This window comes from Pteronotus mesoamericanus, unplaced genomic scaffold (genome assembly GCF_021234165.1).
Source record: "Pteronotus mesoamericanus isolate MK-2021 breed Mesoamerican mustached bat unplaced genomic scaffold, CSHL_Meso_final contig_94, whole genome shotgun sequence".
NCBI lineage: Eukaryota > Metazoa > Chordata > Mammalia > Chiroptera > Mormoopidae > Pteronotus > Pteronotus mesoamericanus.
The window spans coordinates 4,195,848-4,214,684 of NW_026555285.1; the positions used below are offsets into that span (position 1 = coordinate 4,195,848).

Here is an 18,837-nt window from a genome sequence, read left to right on the forward strand (position 1 = left end):
AATAGGGATTGTGTTGAATCTATAAATTGCTTTGGGTAGTATGGACATTTTGATAATATTAATTCTTCCAATCCATGAACTTGGTATGTGCTTCCATTTATTTGTATCTTCCTTAATTTCTTTCTTCAGTGTTGCACAGCCTTTGGAATACCAGTGTTTTACCTCCTTGGTTAAGATTAATCCAAGGTACTTTATTTTTCTTGTTGCTATAGAAAATGGGATTTTTTTGGCTGATTTCTGATTCTGATATTTCATTGTTGGTGTACTAAAATGCCTTCTATTTCTGAATATTGACTTTTTCTATCCTGCTGTTTTGTCAAATTCACTTGTTAGGTAGAGTAGTTTTTTGGTGGAATCTATGGGGTTTTCTATGTACACTATCACATCATCTGCAATTTCCTTCCCAAATTGGATGCCTTTTATTTCTTTTTCTTGTCTGATTGCTGTGGCTAGAATTTCCAATACTATGTTGAACAGAAGTGGTGAAAGAGGACAACCTTGTCTTGTTCCCGATCTTACTGGGAAAGCTTATTGTTTTTGCCAGTTGAGTTTGAAGTTGGCTGTAGGTTTCTCATATATGGCCTTTATTATGTTGAGGTATGCCCCCTTTAGTCCCACTTTACCGAGTGTTTTAAAATACTTTTTCCACATCTATTGATATGATCATGTATTTATGTGATGTGTAATGTTTAATGATTTGTGACTATTGAACCATCCTTGCATCCCTGGGATTAATCCCACTTGATCAAGGTGGATGATCTTTTTAATTTATTGCTGGATGCATATGACAATATTTTGTTAGAATTTTAGCATCTATGTTTATCAGCAATATTGGCCTGAAGTTTTCTTTCTTGGTTGTGTCTTTATCTGGTTTTGGGATTACAATGATGCTGGCCTCATGAAAAGAGATTGGGAGTCTTCCCTCTTCTTGAATTTTTGGAATACTCTGAGAAGGAACACGAATTATCTCTTTCTTAAATGTTTTGTAAAATTCTCCTTTCAAACCATGTGGTCTAGGATTTTGTGTGCTGGGAGTTTTGTGACTACCATTTCAATTTCACCAGCTGTTATCGGGTCTGTTCCACCTTTCTACTTCTTCATTCAGTTTTGGATGATTAATTTTTCCTAGAAATTTATCCATTTCATCGAGGTTTTCAAATTTCTTGGCATATGATTGCTCATAGTAATTTCTTACAATCCTTTGCATTGAGGTGGTATCAGTTGTAATTTCTCCTTTTTCATTTCTGATTGTGTTTATTTGATCTGCTCCCTTTTTTGTTGTTGATGAGTCTGCTTAAAGGCTTGAAGATTTTGTTCATCTTTTCAAAGAACCAGCTCCTAGATTTACTGATCCTTTGAATTGTCCTTTTGGTCTCTATGTCATTCAATTCTGCTCTGATCTTGATTATTCCCTTCTTTCTGCTTGTTCTTGGCTTTGTTTGTTGTTATTTCTCCAATTCCTGAAAATGTTAGGTTAGGTCGTTTATTTAAAATGTTTCTATCTTTTTTAGGTAGGCCTGTATTGCTATGAACTTCCCTCTCAGGACCACCTTCTCTGTGTTCCATAGGTTTTGGACTGTTGTGTGTTCATTTTCATTTGTTTTGAGAAATTTTTTATTTCTTCTTTGATCTCATTATTAACCCATCCATTGTTTAATAGCATGCTATTCATTCTCCATAAGTTTGAATGTTTTTGAGTTTTTTCCTTGAGGTTGGTTTCTTGTTTCAAGGCCTTGTGGTCCGAAAAAATGAATGTTATAATTTAACATTCTTGAATGTGTAGAGGCTTGTTTTATGTCCTATCATGTGGTCAATCTGTGAAAATGTTCCGTGTCCATTTGAAAAGGATGTGTATTTTGCTTCTTTGGGATGAAAGATGAGAGAGAGAGAGAGAGAGAGAGAGAGAGAGAGAAATAATCTCAGTTAAGTCCTTTTGATCTTATACGTCATTCAGTTTCAGAATATCCTTTTGATATTTTGTTTGGGAGATCTATCCATTTTTGATAGTGGGATGTTAAAATCCCCACTTGCTGTGTTGCTGTCTATATCTTTGTTGAAGTCCTCCAAGGTTTTGCTTATATAATTGGGTGTTCCTATGTTGGGTTCATATACGTTTACAATGCTTATGTCTTCCTGATGGATTCTTCCTTTGAGTATTACAAAGTGTCCTTCTGGGTCTCTTTTTATGGGCTTTGTTTTGAAATCTATTTGTCTGATGTAAGTGTTGCTACCCCTGCTTTTTTTCCCTGTCCATTTGCTTTGAATATTTTTTTTCTATCACTTTACTTTCAGCCTGTGTAGGTCCTTTGTTCTGAGGTGGGTCTCTTGTAGGCAGCATATGTGTGGGTCATGTTTTCTTATCCATTCAGCTACCTGGTGTCTTTTGATTGGAGCATTTAATCCATTTGCATTTAAAGTTATTATTGATAGGTACTTATTCATTTTTTCATTTTGTATCTGTGTTCCTCCCTCTCTCACTCTTTTTCTTCATCTTCTTAAAGCAGTCTTTTTAGCATATCTTGATATGCTAAAAGTGTATTCTTTTAGCCTTCTTTTGTCAGGAAAACTTGTTATTTCACCTTCCATTTTAATTGAGAGCCTTCCTGGGTAGAGCAGTCTTGGTTGCAGGCCTTTCCCTTTGTTACTTGGAATATTTCTTGTCATTCCCCTCTGGTTTGTTGTATTTATGTTAAGAAATAAGCTGCTAGCTGTATTGGGGCTCCCTTTTATGTTACTACCTGTTTCTCCCTTGCTGTGTTTAAGATTCTCTCTTTATCTTTGATATTTGGCATTTTAATAATAATGTGTGGAGTGGGCCTCATTGGGTTCCCCTGTGCATTCTGGATTTGTGTGACTTTTTTTCTCCTCAAGTAGGCAAGTTTTCCATCATTACTTTTCCAAACAGGTTCTCTATCCCTTGCTCCTGTTCTTCTCCTTTCTTGTATCCCTATTATATGGATATTATTACATTTCAGGTTGTCCTGCATTTCCCTAAATGTGTCTTCATTCTGTTTGAGGTTTTTGGGGGTTTTTTTTTCATTTTCTTGCTCTTTCTGGGAGCTTTTTTCTACCTTACGCTCCAACTCACTGATTCGAACTTCTGCTTCATCTAGCCTGCTTTTGATTCTTTCTATTGTGTTCTTCAATTGAGAAATTGTGTTTTTCATTTCCTCTTGGCTCTTATTGATAGTTTCTATGTCTTTTTTCATGCCGATATAGTTTGCAGTAAGTTCCTTGTAGTTTCCTTGTAGTTTTTGTCTCTCTGAGCTCACTGAGCTCATTGAGCTTCCTTAGAACTGTTGTTTTGAACTCAATTATCTGATGGTTTACTTCCCTCTATTTCATTTCATTCTCTTTCTGGGGATGCCTCCTTTCCTTTCATATAGGGGGTGTTTCTTTGTCTCCCATTATTTGTGAAACTCTTCTTTAGTGTTCCTCTTCTCAAACTGATTTTGTTAACTTCCTGATTTTGTGACATGAACTTTTATGTTTGGAGACCTGTGAGATTCAGTTGTGCAGTCTCCTTGATCTCCTGAGCCTGCTGCTCTTTGGATGCCTTTCATGCTTTTTATGTTGGCTCTAGCTCCTTTTTCTTTCTGGATCTGCCTCTGATGATGTCAAATGTTGACCCCATCTGACCTTAGGCAGTCCACTCAAGACCTCCAGGATTCTACTATCTAGCTGTCTCATTCTGTTGCTAATCTAGGAATCATATCTTAGAATCTCTTTAAATACAGAAATAAGTCTAAGTGTGATAGTTAATAATTATAATTACAGAACAGAATGTAAATGTTATAATCTTTGATAATGTAACAAAAGCAATAAACTAAGCAATCAAAGTACAGAATAAGGAGGTAACAAGAAGAATGAGAATATTATAATAATTCCTTTCCTTCAAAGCAAATTAATATACATTACTCTATATCAAAACACAAAGTTAAATAAAGATTCTAACCTAATATTTTCTAATTTTTTCTTAATATTAGAGAAATATTTTAGGAATATAATACAATTTAAATAAGAAAACATCCATCTAGAGTAAGCAATTCCTTCCATTTCTCTTGCTTGTTTTTTCCTGTAAAATTTGAAAAAAATTAATTTTTACATTTTAAATGCAGCATTAAAATATGATCCTATTTTGAGAAAATTAATCTGTTTCTGAATATATATACACCCACCTTTGTTTTTCTTTTTTACCAAAGTGTATTAACAAAAGTTTATCTGGAATGACAATCCCATAATTTCATTTTATTTTTTTAAGTGAACCTAAAAGCTGTGGCTTTTACTAACTATTCTTTTAATTAATTAAATTTATTGGGGTGACACTGATTAATAAGATTATGTAGGTTTCAAGTGTACAGTTCCATGATTAATGATCTGTATATTATATTGTATGATCACCACCACAAGTCAAATGATTTAAATCACCAAATATTTGGCCCCTTTACCCTTTAAATATTTCTCACCCCACTTCCCTCTAGCAACCACCACACTGTTGTCTGTGTTTATGAGTTTCAGTTTTATATTCCATATATGAGTGAAATCATATGGTTCTTGGTTTTTTTTGACTGACTTTTCACTTAGCATAAAATCCTCAAGGTCCATCCATGTTGTCATAAATGGCAGTATTTCATCTTTTCTTATGGCTGAGTAGTATTCCATTGCATACATGTACCACATCTCCTTTATCAAATCATTTAGTGAAGGATACTTCAATTGTTTCCATGTCTTGGCCACCTTGAGTAATGCTGCAATCAACACAGGGGTACATTTATGTTTGCAAATGAATGCTTTCAAATGTGTCAGGTAGATACCCGGAAAAGGGTTGATGTGTCATATGATAACTCTATTCATAATTTTTTGAGGAGCCTCCATACAGTTTTCCATAGTGTCTGTACCAGTTAGCCTTCTCACCAGCAGTGAATGAGGGTTCCTTTTTCTCCATAACCTCTCCAGCTCTTGTTAGTACTTATCTTGTTGATGATAGCCATTCTATCAGGTGTGAGGTGGTATCTCATTGTACTTTCGATTTGCATTTCCCTAACAGCTAGTGAAGTGGAGCGTCTTTTCATATATCTCTCGGTCATTTGTATGTCTTCTTGGGAGAGTAGTCTGTTCAGGTCCAATTTCTTAATTGGATTGTTTGTTTCCTTGGTGTTGTATGAGTTCTTTATATATTTTGGATATTAATGCCTTCTTGAAGCTGCTATTTGCAAATATCTTCCCCCATTCAGTTGGTTGCATTTTTGTTTTGCTGGTGGTTTCTTTTGCTGCACAGAAGCTTTTTAGTTTGATATAGTCCCATTCACTTACTTTTTGCATTTATTTCCCTTGCCTTTGGGGTCAAATTCATAAAATCTTCTCTAAGACCAATGTTCATAAGTTTAGTACCTATGTTTACTTCTTTGTAATTTACTGTTTCAGGCCTTATATTTAGGTTTTTGACCCATTTAGAAATAATTTTTGTACATAAGAACACTCTGTAGTCTAATTTCATTCTTTTGCATATGGCTTTCCAATTTACCCAGCACAACTTATTGAAGGGGCTTTCTTTTCTCCATTGCATATTTTTGGCTCCTCTGTCAAAAATTATTTACCCATATACATATGCTTTTATTTCTAGGTTCTCAATTCTGTTCTATTGGTCTGTGTGTCTGATTTTTGGCCAATACCATGCTGTTTTGATCACTGTTGCTCTGTAGTATAATTTGAAGGCATTTAATATTATACCTCCAGCTTCATTCTTATTTGTCAGGATTGCTTTGGCTATTTGGGGTCTTTTATGGTTCCATACAAGTGTGATGATTTTTTGTTCTATTTCTTTAACAAATGTCATTGGGATTTTGATGGAAATTATATTAGATCTGTATATTGCTTTGGGTAATCCCATAATTTTAATGATGATTATTTTGGGGTAAGCTTTGGGTAGGTTAACTTTTTTGGTTTTTTGTATTTTACTGTATTATTTAAATTTTTTAATAAGTATATGTCATTTTTATAAAATCAGTGAGATTATTCTTTAAAAAAGAGAAAGATGGAAGGAATGGATGTTACAGAAATGAAATGAGATTATTCTCAGTGTTGCTTCCAATACCAGAATTATAAGAATTTACTAACAGTTAACAATCCACACAAAAAATGGGATTGATTTGGGGACAAGGGATGGGGAGGAAACATTAAACTGAATCAAACTTTGAGCTTAGTCCAAAAGAATTATCAGTTATTACATTGAAACATTAGCATATAACAGACATAATGATTTTACCTTTAGCTAGTAAAAATGTGATCCAAGAAACTTTTAGCACCAACATAGAATTTATTTCGGTAGAAATCCTAGTTAACAAATAGAAAGACAAAGCAAATTTTATAAAAGCTTTCCGACTATACCTGATTTTTTTTTCTTTTTTAAAATTATAGACAAGTTAATTATATAATAGAATATAGTCCATTTAAATGCACAGTTTACACATAAACTTACTACTTTGTCTCAGTGTTCATATCAAGGTACTTATATTTTGCCCATAGCAGTAAACATTTCACTTAAAAAACTGAATGTCTCAATTCAAATCTAAAAATATGCACAGGAAGTAGTATACTAAACTGCACTTGTTTTCTAGTTACTTAATATTTTCTGCTCTTTTTTTTTGTATTGAGTAGGCCAAAAAGTCCGTCACGTTTTTTCCATATAATAAAGGATACATTTTTCATATTATCCAATAACTTTATTGATTTGGATATTTTGAATATGTTGGCTGTCTCCCCATAGTATAATGTTGATCATTCTCAATTAATGTCTCCATTTGATAGCTATCAACTTCAAACCCAAGCGTGGAGTATCATCCAGTGAAAAATCTCCAGCATGAAACTTTTGCAAACCACTTTTGACATGTTTGATCAGTCACTGCACCTTCATACACTGCACAAATCTTTTTCTTGCGTTTCAACTGCATTTTTACCTTTCTTGAAACAATAAAGCATAATATGCCAAAAAATGTTGCGTACCTTCTCCTGTCTTCAATATTAAAATGGCTACACAAAATTTCACCAATTTTGGTACGTTTTTTTTAAATGCATGCTGATATGATAGCTGTCAAAATACAATCTTATGACAGCTGTCACAATACAATCTAACAAAATTGTCTCAAATAAAGTTAAAGACAACTAAGCCCACCTAGAGCCACCTTACAGAAAAAACAAACAAACTTTTTGACCAAACCAGTAATTAAAATCAACACAGTAAGCATAGAAATAAAGGTTTGGGTTATTCTACTTTACCAATTTAACACTATGCCTTATTAATTTTTCAATAGTCATTCACTTTGGAATTAAGAAGTGAAATTAATAATTAGTGGAGTTAATAACTAAAATATAAAACTTCCCTTTATATCAATCACCTTCAATACTACTATTTGAATGGGGCAGAAAATTTTATGCTATTCATTCTTTTTCCAGAGACAACTCTGTAGAGATCTTAATATAGACTTTCATATATATTCTTACACAAAAATTATGCTCTGAGTCTTAAGTAATAAATAAAATGCCTGTAATAGGCCTTCAATAAAAATTTAGCCAATGGTTTGCATTTTTCTCAGGGCTGATGATACATTGCATTGAATCAACTTCCATCTTATTAGTTTTCCCTCTCAACATGTTTGGGACCACTAAAGAAAAATCTTAAAAAAAACAAAAAGTGAAAAATATCATGTTCTGAACTACTTACAAACTGCTTGGTTGTGTCAAATATATAAGTTCACATGTCCTGAAAGGAAAAAATAATTATATTAACATTATGTCTTTTTATAAAATTACTTAGTAATTTTTTCATAACTTAGAAATCAATTATATCATGCTTTGTTAATTTTATTTTGGAAGTTTGTTTTTAAAACAAAAAGTATAGCATTATAAAATAAAGTAGATTTTTCCAATTTATGACATTTCTCACACATCATTGTAATATCTAATTACAAAAGGATTGAACTTCATATGTACATCTATAACTAAGAATACATTTGTAATCAAATCTTGATCTCATTAGAATCCCAGATCAGGTCACAAAAGCCTATTTAACTAAGCGTCTCACTAAAATGACACAAATGGAAAAGTACTATAAAACATCATCCTTTCTTTAGAAAAATGACTTCCAGAATGGCAAAATAAGGATCTCTAAGGAAGAATTTCCAGAGGGGAGGAAAGAGGTAGGCACCGGGAAAAGAAGGGGAAGGGTCAAGTCAAGGAACATATATATAAAGGACCATGGACTAAGCCAAAGAGGGGAAGGATTGCGGATGGGAAGGAGAAGTGGGTGGGACAGGGGAAAGTGGTGGAGGGAAAATGGAGACAAATATATTTGAACAATAAGACAAGTTTTTAAAAAAAGAAAAAGAAGAAAATAAATAAAAGAACTGTTTCCGGTGCAATAACTATAATTGGTGAAAACTATTAAAAAAAAAAACATATTTAAAGTCTCTGGAAATTTTCATAAGGTAATACAAAGCAAAAAAAAAAAAGAACATTTCTTCAAGAAAAGCTACTAAATCTTCATAAGAACAATGACGGTCTATGGAATTCAAAGAAAAACTCTCTTCCTCCTCCTCCCTAGCTGAGCATTTACAAAGCTCTAAACTGGACAGGTGCAGCCAAGACATAAGACTCTCTCTCTCCTTAGCTCCCAGCCTAGGAATATCTCTCTAGGAAGGGAAGAATACCAACATTTTTCATCATCCCCAGTTCCATGTTTGTTCAAAGGTTCTATCCCAAGCAAGACTAGCTGAGAGGTCTGGGACTCCCTTCCTCCCCACTCACACAGCAAGAGATGCAAGAAGAGCAGATCAAGCATAAAGGGGCCCTGACTTCCCTTGCCCCACTTGGCTAATAAGACAGAAGTTCCAACCAATAAAGGCAATCTGAGAAGAAAAGGAGCCATAGCTCCTTTTCAGTACCTCACTCTTAAGGCAGACGTGTCACTCCAAAAAAGAAGACACTGTCCCCACCCTGATTTCTTGAGTAGTGGCACAGAAGTACTTCCCAGGGCAGAGGCAGGCCTTTAAAACAGAGAGCTCTAAAGCTCTGCCCAAGGGAATTAACTTCATCTGGAATAGAGTGTAGCAACAATCAAGGCTAAAAGCACTGTTGAAAACAATGGAGTTTTTGGTCGTAAGCAAGTAAGAGGAGGCTGGTAGCTATATGAGAACAACAAGCTAAATCCCAGATCATCTAGAAGAGAACCGGAGGGGGTCGGGGCAGGCGGGAAAAGCTAAGAGCTTTCCTGAGGGGAGAACAAGCCCTAGGATTGGACTCAAGGACTACTCCTAGAAAGAAAGTCAAATTTAAATGAATCAGGCTATGGAGCAATTTGTTAATTATCAAAAACAAAAAGCAATCATTCAGCAATTAGTGGAAAGTAACAACTAGGTGCTGTATCAATAGAGGCAGTTTGCTTTAACAAGGGAGATCAGGGAAAAAGTTAGTCAAAGAGAACCCCACTAAAACCATGATCAGCTCAGAGTGACTGTACACATGCCCAAGGCTACACGGAGGAGCAACATCAGAGGTTATACACTGTGGGAGAAATAGACTTCACTGAACTAGTACAGCTAAGTAGCTAAACGAATAAACAAGAAAACAACAGCGAGCCCCAGGATAGAAAAGAATCATTATCCAGAATTACCAAAATGTTATCAAAAGTGCCAATATTCAAAAACAAATATGAAAGCATGATCTCTACATTAGTAAAATGTAGACAATAGAAACTGCATTTAAAGAACATGGGTGTCAGAATTAATAAGTACTTCAGAGTAGCTTTTATTAGTATGTTCAAAGAATTAAAGGAAACCAGGCTTAAAGCAGAAAGAACTATATGCTGACAAAAGTCCCAACCAACAAAGAATATCAAAAAAGAGACATAAACTATTTAAAAAGAACCAAATGGAAATTTGAGTTGAAAGGTACAATAACTAAAATGAAAGATTCATTAGAGGAGCTCAACAATAGATCTGAGCTGGAAGAAGAAAGAGTTAAATCACTAAACTTAAAGACAGATTCAAAAAGATTGCATACCTTGAAGAACAAAGAGGAAAAGAATGGAAAAAATGAATAAGTTCACAGAAATGTGGGGAACCAAAAAATACCAGAAAGAGGGGACAGGGAGGATGGGAAGCAGAAATAACATTTAAAGGAAGAATGGTAGAAAACTTCCCGAATCTGATTAAAAACATTATTCTACACATCCAATAAACACAGTGAATTTCAAGTAGGATGAGTATAAAGAGATCCACACCCAAATGTATTATAGTGAAAATGATGGAAGACAAAGAGAAAATCTTGAAAGCAGCTAAAGAAAAATGTTGCATCACATACATGGGAACCAACAGCTAACTTCTCATCAGAAACAATGACAATCAGAAGGCAGTAGGACTGCATATTCAAAGTGCTAAAAGGAAAAAACATCAACCAAGAATCATATATCGCCCAAAACTATATCTCAAAGGGGATATTGAAAGAAAAGCATTCCCACACAACAGATAATTTGTTGAGAGTAGACTCAACTTACAAAAAAATACTAAAATAAATTCTGCAAGATGAAAACAAGTGACCCAAAACAGTAATTCATAGCCATATGAAAAAAATAAAAAGCACTGGTAAAGGTAATTATGTTACTATAAAAGATGGCATCATTGAATACTTCTTCTCCTTTCTTCTAATTGAAGTAAAAGGCAATTGAACAACACAATATCTATAATTGTACTGTTGGGCCTATAACACATGGAAATATAATGTATGTGACAACAGCAGCATAAAGGAGATGGGTGAGAAAAAAGATGTACTGAAGTAAACAAATGACACTAGATGGTAAAATCAATCAGTAGGAACAAAGGAAAAGAACAAGAAATGGTAAATAAGAAAGTTAATATAACAAACTCTACAAATATACACTGCTCTCTTTTATGCTCTCAACTACTTTAAAAGACATATAACTCAAAAGTCTATAAACTGATTAAAGAAATAAATTGTGGTATAGTTATACAATGGAATAATATTCCATAACAACAGTAACGAAATATTGAGGAAGATCAGAAGATGGTAGCCGGGTAGGTAGAAGCTGAGTCCACTTGCTCTTGCCCCCAACTTGGATTTTCAGATGATCTTCCAACAAATATCCTGAACAGTCAATGGACTCTTAGCCGATACAAAGTTTTGACCCAAAAAGAAGTAGCTTTACATGGTCCAGATTTTATAAATTGAAACAGAAATACTGTTTGTGGCACAAGCAGCAGCGGAGAGACCAAGCAGGAATCTCAGTGTTGTACTTCTCTCCCCTACAGGGGAAGGGCCTTATCCTGCAAAACGACTGCCCCTAACCCTAATCGGGAGTAACTTGGGAGGATATATGGAGCCTGGGAGATGCGGGCTAGACAAACACAGCATGAAGCATGTCTATAGTTTCAGTGCGAAATGGGAGAGTGCCAGAGAGGGACTCTAACACCTAAAACAATCAGGGGTACACCTGGGCCAGTGGAGGCCTCCACAGGCTATGGCCAGCCATGACTAAGAGAGTCTTTTGCTTTTGGGGGAGGTGACATGCACAGAGAACTGGACAGTGACAGTACTGCGGTGCGCGTACCACATAGACATTTTAAAAGGAAAGCTGACTTTAGTTACTACATATGTCACTTCAGACCTATTTTATTATATTAGTTTCCAGACATAAAAGAATATAAATTTAGCAAAATAAAAAGAAAACAGGAGAGCTGAAGTGCAGCTGGGCAGGGGTCACAAGTGCAGCTGCTCTGCCAGCAGAGACCAGATTGAAAGCACAGTTCATTCCCACTGAATCCTGCAAGGCAGGGACTTCACAAAGTGGCACAGCAAGGGGATTGCTGGTCCCCACTTGGCACAGCTAGCAAGCCAGGGGGCTATGCAGAACAGGGAGTTTGGGACTTTGTCTCCTGTGAGGTCAGTGGGCTGGAAGATAGAAGGGCAGGGGTTGAGAGCCTGAGATTCCTTGCATCCAGGCAGACCCCCTACACCCAGCAGAGTAAGAGCCTCTGGTAAGGGAAGACAATCACCAGCATCCCCTCCAGCAGGGATGCAAGCACCACATCCACCTGAGAAGTTCTGCAGAACAGTCAAGCCAGGCTCCAAAACCCCCTGCTGGGTGCATATCCAAAGGGGAAAGAAAGGGAAAAAGCAAGGGGACCCTATCTGAAATTTTCTCAGCCTCCACACTATATAATTGTTCCTTGGGCCCTATTTCACTGAAACCAGCTGGGCTGAGAATGAAGAAATTAGCACAGCAAAGGGAATTCAGGGCCCTGGCCCAGCCTTGGCTATTACACAGAACTGCCATGAATGCCAAGCAGGAAAGAGCCAACAGTCTTAACACAGATTGGCCCCTGACATGGAACGAACAGCTCATTCATCAGAAACTAAACATTACAGGAAATAATCTGGGTCAGGCCAAGACATGTGGCATAGGGGCTGAGGAACACACACTATCTACCCTGAAGACTAAACAGCGCCCCTTGGGGAGATCCAGGAGTCCCACCCACCCAATTGCACCAGTAGCCCTCTTCTAGTGGCAGGTGGAGGAGGTAACTGCAATGCTGCAGGATATTAGATGACCCACACCTGGGCCTTGGGCTGGTAAAAGGGCAACAGACACAGAAGTGAGGACCAGCCAAGACACAGCCAAGCCCAAAGGAGACAGCTGCAGTAGACCACTTGTAGCCTCAAATAGGCTGCCTAGAGCTAGATGGGGACACCATCTGACATTATCAGAGTCCGATCCAAAAGAAGTAAAGGAAAGGCAAACACCAAACTCTGCTGAGACAAATTCCACCTTGTTGTTTTGCAGAATTTGCATAATTTTTTAACACTTAACATTGTTTTTTAACATTTTTTTATTTCCTCAATTTTATTCGTATTATTTAACTTTCTTAAATTTTATTCTTATTTCAAATCTCATATTTTATTCTTCCCTTGCCTTACTACATTTTGCCTTCTTCCTTCTCTTATTCTCATTTTAAATTTTATTTTGTCCCTTTCTTTGTCTTGTTTCTATTCCTTCCTACTACTATTCCTCACTCTCTATCCTCTCAAAATCATTTTTCTTTCCTTTAGTCATCTCAGATTCTCTTCCTTTTCTTATAATATTCTTATTCTCTTTTCACCTGTATTAATCTTTGCTCATTTGTCATTGATACTGCAGTTGTTTGTTTTTCTTCAAGTTAATCCTATTTGTATACTATTTTTTTATTTTCAAACATCATAGTTTACTCCTCCCCTGTCTTACATATTTTGCCTTCTTTCTTCCTTTTCTTATTTTCATTTAAAATTTTATTGTTTCCCTTTTTCTTTTTCTTAGCATGGTACCTATTCCTTACTGTTAATTATTTCTCCTCCCTCTATCCTCTCCAAGTCATTCTTTCCTGTAGGCCTTGCATACTTTTTTTTCTCTTTCTTTTAGTATTCTCATTCTTTTTCCAACATTATTGTGTGCTGATTTGTCATTGATATTGCTGCTGCTGTTGTTTTTCAATTCTGTTCACTACTTTTTATTTCACTACTTTTTATTTAAAACCTCATATTAAAATCTTCTCTTTTCTTATTCTATTTTGCCTTCTTCCTTCCCTTTTTATTTACATTTTAAATTTTATTTTCTCCCTTTCTTTGCCTTGTTTCTAATCCCTACGCTTATTATCTCTCCTCTACCCTCTCAAAATCATTTTTCTTTCCTTTAGTTATCTCACATTCTTTTTCCTTTTCTTACAATATTCATATTCTCTTTACACATTTATTAACTTTTGCTCATTTGTTGTTGATACATCTGAACATCCAACTCAGGAGACCAAAGAGACTGCACAACTGAGTCCCATAGGACTCCTACCACAGAATGCCAACCCTTGAAGACAGGGAGTCAAAACAGATAAATCAAATAAGCAGAAACAAACAACAAAAAAAAGAGTGACCTAAAATGTAGAGACAAGGAAACAACCCTCAATCAAAAGGAAAGGAGGAATCCCCAGAAAAAAAGCTAAATGAAATTGAGGCAAGCAATTTATCAGATACGGAGTTCAAAGTAAAGTTACAGTGATGCTCAAGGAACTCAAATGAACTTTATGGGAGCTACAAGGAACTGAATAGGAATTACATAAGCATGAAAAAGGACAGAATCTATGAATAAGAACCAGGTGAGAACGAAGACTACAATACCTGAAATGAAGAATACACTAAGAGAAATTAAAAGCAGGCTAGATGAAGCAACAGACCAAATCAAGAAACTGGAAGATACGTAGAAAAAAAGCCCAGTCCAAGCAAGGATAGTTTAAGGGGAATTCAGGACAACATGAAATGTAACATCACATCATGGGGGCATCAGAAGGAGAAAAGGAGAAAGGAATAGAAAACCTGTTTGAAAAAATAATGAGAGAAAACTTCCCTAATTTGGCAAGAGAAAAAGCCACACAAGTTTAAAAGTACAGGTCCCAATCAAGATGAACCCAAAGATGCCCATTCCATGTAAAGACAGAGAGAGAGTCTTAAGGTCAGCAAAGGAGAAATAGCTAGTAAAAAACAAGGGAGCTCCAATAAGGCTATCAGTTGATTTCTCAACAGAAACACTACGAGCCCAAAGGGACTGGCACAAAAATGTTCCAAGTAATGAAAATCAAAGACCTGCAACCTAGCAAGGCTCTCATTTAAAATGGAAGGCAAAATAAAGAGCTTCCCATACAAAAAAAAAAAAAAAGCTAAAAGACTACATCACAAAACCAGCATTGCAAGAGATTCTAAGGGGAATGGAAGAATGAGGAGGAGAAAGAGGATGAGGAGGAGGAGGAGGATAAGAGGAAGAAGGAAGTAGAAAGAGATGAGAAGGACATTGGTACATAGGTAAAAAGTTGCAATGAATAAGTACCTACCAATCATAACCTTAAATGTATATGAATCAAATGCCCCAATCAAAAGATATAGGGTAGCTGAATGGATTAGAAAACACAACCCATATATTTGCTGTCTAAAAGACACACACCTCAGAACAAAAGAAATACACAGGCTGAAAGTGAAGGATACAAAAAAAGTATTTGAAGCTAATGGATATGAAAAAATAAATCTGGGGTAGCAATACTTATATAAGACAAAATAGACTTCAAAACTAAGGCCATAACAACAGACAAAGAAAGATCACTACATAACAATTAAGGGAGCAGTCTAGCAAGAGAATACAACCCTGGTAAACATATATGCACCCATCATAGGAGTACCTAAATATATAAGAAAAATCTTGGGGGACTTTAAGAAAGAGATCAACAGCAATACAGTCATCATAGAGGATTTTAACATCTCATTCTCAAGAAGCGGTAGATCTTCCAAACAAAGAATCAACAAGGTAATGGTGGCTTTGAACAATACTCTAGATCAAATGGACTTAATTGTTATTACAGAACATTTCACACAAAGAAAAATATACATTCTTTTCAAACTCACATGGAACAGTTTCAAAGACAGACCACATAACAGGACACAAAACAAACCTTAACAAATTCAAGAAAAGTGAAATCATATCAAGCATCTTCTCTGATAAAAATGACTTGAAACTAGAAACCCACACCAAGGGAAAAATTCAAAAACATACAAATACACAGAGACTGAAAAAGAGGTTATTATATAATGATCCTGTTAAAATGAGACCAAGAAAGAAATTAAAAAGTACCTGGAAAAAAATTAAAATGAATATACAACAAACCAAAGCTTACAGGACACATTGAAGGCAGTCCTGAGAGGCAAATTCATAGCAATACAGACCTACCTAAGAAGACAGAAAATTTTAAAATAAACAACCTAAATCTACATCGGAAAGAACTAGAACAACAATAAATAAGGCCTACGGCTAGTAGAAGGAAGGAAATAATCAAGATCAGAGCAGAATTAAATGATATAGACACAAAAAAACAATACAAAGGATCAATGAATCCAGGGGCTGTTTTTTTTTGAAAGGATAAACAAGATGGGCAAAACTTTAACCAGACTCATCAAGAAAAAAAGAGGGGGGAAACTTCCAGTCAAGATGACAACATAAGCAGACATGGCTTGCCTCTTTGCACAACCACATTGCAATTACAACTAAATATAGAACAACCATGACTCAGAACCAAGAGATATCAAATTGAACAGAAGTCTGACAACTATGGAATTAAAGAAACCACATCTGCCCACACTTGTAGGAGGAGTGGAGATGTGGAACAGGTTGGTCCCTCAATGACATGTGGTAGACAAAAATTCAGGAGGATTATCTCAGGAGTGGGGAGTGCCAGCCCCACACAGGGCCCCCAGCCATGGGTTCCAGTGCCTGGAACATAAGCCCCTACAACTTCTGGCTGTAAAATTCATCAGGGATTGAATCAGTGGAAGAAACTTCTGGAGTCCCAAATGGTTCCTCTCAAAAGAACCCACACACAGATTCACCTACTCACATTCATCTTTTCTGAGCTCCAGCACCAGGGTAGCAGCTTCCAAGGCACCAGTTATATAGGGAGAAGCTGAAGTGTCTGGCATCAAGGCAAGCAGAGGCCATCGTCCTTTTTCTAAACTCTTGACCAACAGAGCAGACAAGTGGGTGCCATAACTGAGACTCGACCAACCTGACTAACACAGACCCAGCTTGGGGATCCCCAGAGACTCTGCCCCATGCAAATTTCAATCCCTCCTAAACTGGTTTTCCATATGAATGGCTGGTCTTAGCTCCTGCTTCATAACTTCCTAAATCCTCTCAAACAAGCAAGAGCTGGCCTCAGTGAGGTGCAGGCTTGGGACTACAGCCAGCCAGCCTAGGTTCACAGCCTGGCTTTGCCTGGGAACTCAAAGCCCAGGAGAAAGAGCAGACATCTCAGACTGATTTACAGCTCAGGCAGGGTACCATGGGAAGGATACAGGTGGGGGCTGAACCTGGCCTACACCACTAGGGAAATCCCAGAGTCTGCACACCCCATGAACAACTACAGACCACATCGAAGCACCATTACCATGCTATTGCACAGCTGAATCACCACATAGGGCGGAAGTTGGTGGTAAGTGGTCACAGCTAATCCTTCCAGCTAACTGGACTAGGTAAATCCCTCTTGTTGATTTTCTAAAGGCAACCAAGGCTCAACTACAAGAGGAGGGTGTACTTAGCCCACATGAAGGGTTCACTTCAAGTACCCAGCTTGGTGACAGGGGAGGCTGTGCCACTGGACCCTACAAGAAATCTACTACATTAGGCCATACTACCAAGACACGGAGTCAAGGCAGCTCTACGTACTACATAGAAATAAACACATGCAGGCTGCCAAAACAAGCAGACAAAGTTGGCCTAAATGAAAGAATAGATCAAAACTCCAGAAAAAAGAGACAAACAAAACGGAGATAAGCAATCTATGACATGCAGAGTTCAAAACACTAGTTTTAAGAATGTTCAGGAACTTAAAATGTTCAGAACCACAAGAGCATAAAAAAGAACTAGCTAGAAATGAAAGATACACTAATTGAAATAAAGAACAATTTATAGGGAAACAACAGTAGAGCAGATGAAGCCAAGAATCAAATCAATGATGTGGAACATAAGAAAGAAAATACAACCAATCAGAACAACAAAAAGAAACTATAATTCAAAAAAGTGAGGACAGTATAACCAGCCTCTGGGACAACTTGAAGGGGTACAACTTTTACATCATAGAGTCCAGGAAAAAGAAGAGAAAGAGCAAGAAATTGGAAATCTATTTGAAAAAATAATGGAAGAAATCTTCCCTAATTTCATGAAAGAAATAGACATGCAAGTCCGGGAAGCACAGAGAGTCCCAAATAACGTGGATGCAAAGAGGCAGGCCCACCACAAGACACATCATAATTAAAATGCCACAGGTTAAAGATAAAGAGAGACTCTTAAAAGCAGCCAGAGAAAAGAAGTTAGTTATCTACAGGGGAGTTCCCATAAGACACTCAGCTGATTTCTCAAAAGAAACTTTGCAGGCTGGAGGGGACTGACAAGAAATATTTAAAGCCATGAAAAAGCAGGGAACTACAGCCAATATTGTTGAGCCCAGAAAAGCTATCACCTAGAATCAAAGGGCAAAAAAAGAGCTTCCTACACAAGAAAAAAACTAAAGGAGTTCATCATCACCAAACCATTATTATATGAAATGTTAAAGGGACTTTAAAAAAAAGGTCAAAACTATGAACAAGAAAATGGCAATAAACAAATACCAACAATTGAATCTAAAAAACAAACTAAGCAAACAAAAATAACAGAGACAGAATCTGAATACAGAGAGCATTTTGGTGGTTGCCAGAGGGGAAGGGAATGTAGGGGAATGGCTAAGGTGCTGAGGTTACTAAGAAGTACAAATAGACAGTTACAGAATAGCCATGGGGATATAAAGTACAATATAGGAAATGGAGTGGTCAAAGAACTTATATGCATGACCCGTGGACATGAATAATGGTGGGAGATTGCCTGAAGGAGAGGGGGGTGCTGAGTGGAGGAGGGCAAAGGGGGAATAATCAGGACAACTGTAATAGTATAAACAATAAAATATAATTATAAAGATATAAAAAGAGAGAAAAAACCCAAATAAATAAAACCAGAAAAGAAAGAGAATAACTGACACCACAGAAATACAAATAATAGTAAAAAATTACTATGAAACACTATACCGCAATAAATTGGACAACTTGGACAATAAAGATAAATTTCTAGAAACATAAAATCTTTCAAAACTGAATTAGGAGAAAGCAGAAAGCCTGAACAGATGAATAACAACTATAGAAATTGAAGCAGTAATCAGAAAACTCCAGGCGCACAAA

General features: G+C 36.4%; 1 protein-coding gene across 4 annotated transcripts in view; it reads right to left on the bottom strand.

Annotated features, from left to right (window-relative positions):
* Positions 1-18,837, bottom strand: part of RB1 (RB transcriptional corepressor 1) — a 305,988-nt gene that overhangs the window by 208,323 nt on the left and 78,828 nt on the right. For all 4 annotated transcript variants that reach the window (XM_054586341.1, XM_054586344.1, XM_054586343.1 and 1 more), the window contains exons 5-6: positions 7,721-7,759; positions 6,266-6,333 (exon numbers count right to left, since the gene is read on the bottom strand). In XM_054586341.1, coding sequence (XP_054442316.1) covers positions 6,266-6,333; positions 7,721-7,759 — 107 coding nt within the window. The remainder of the gene's footprint in view (positions 1-6,265; positions 6,334-7,720; positions 7,760-18,837) is intronic.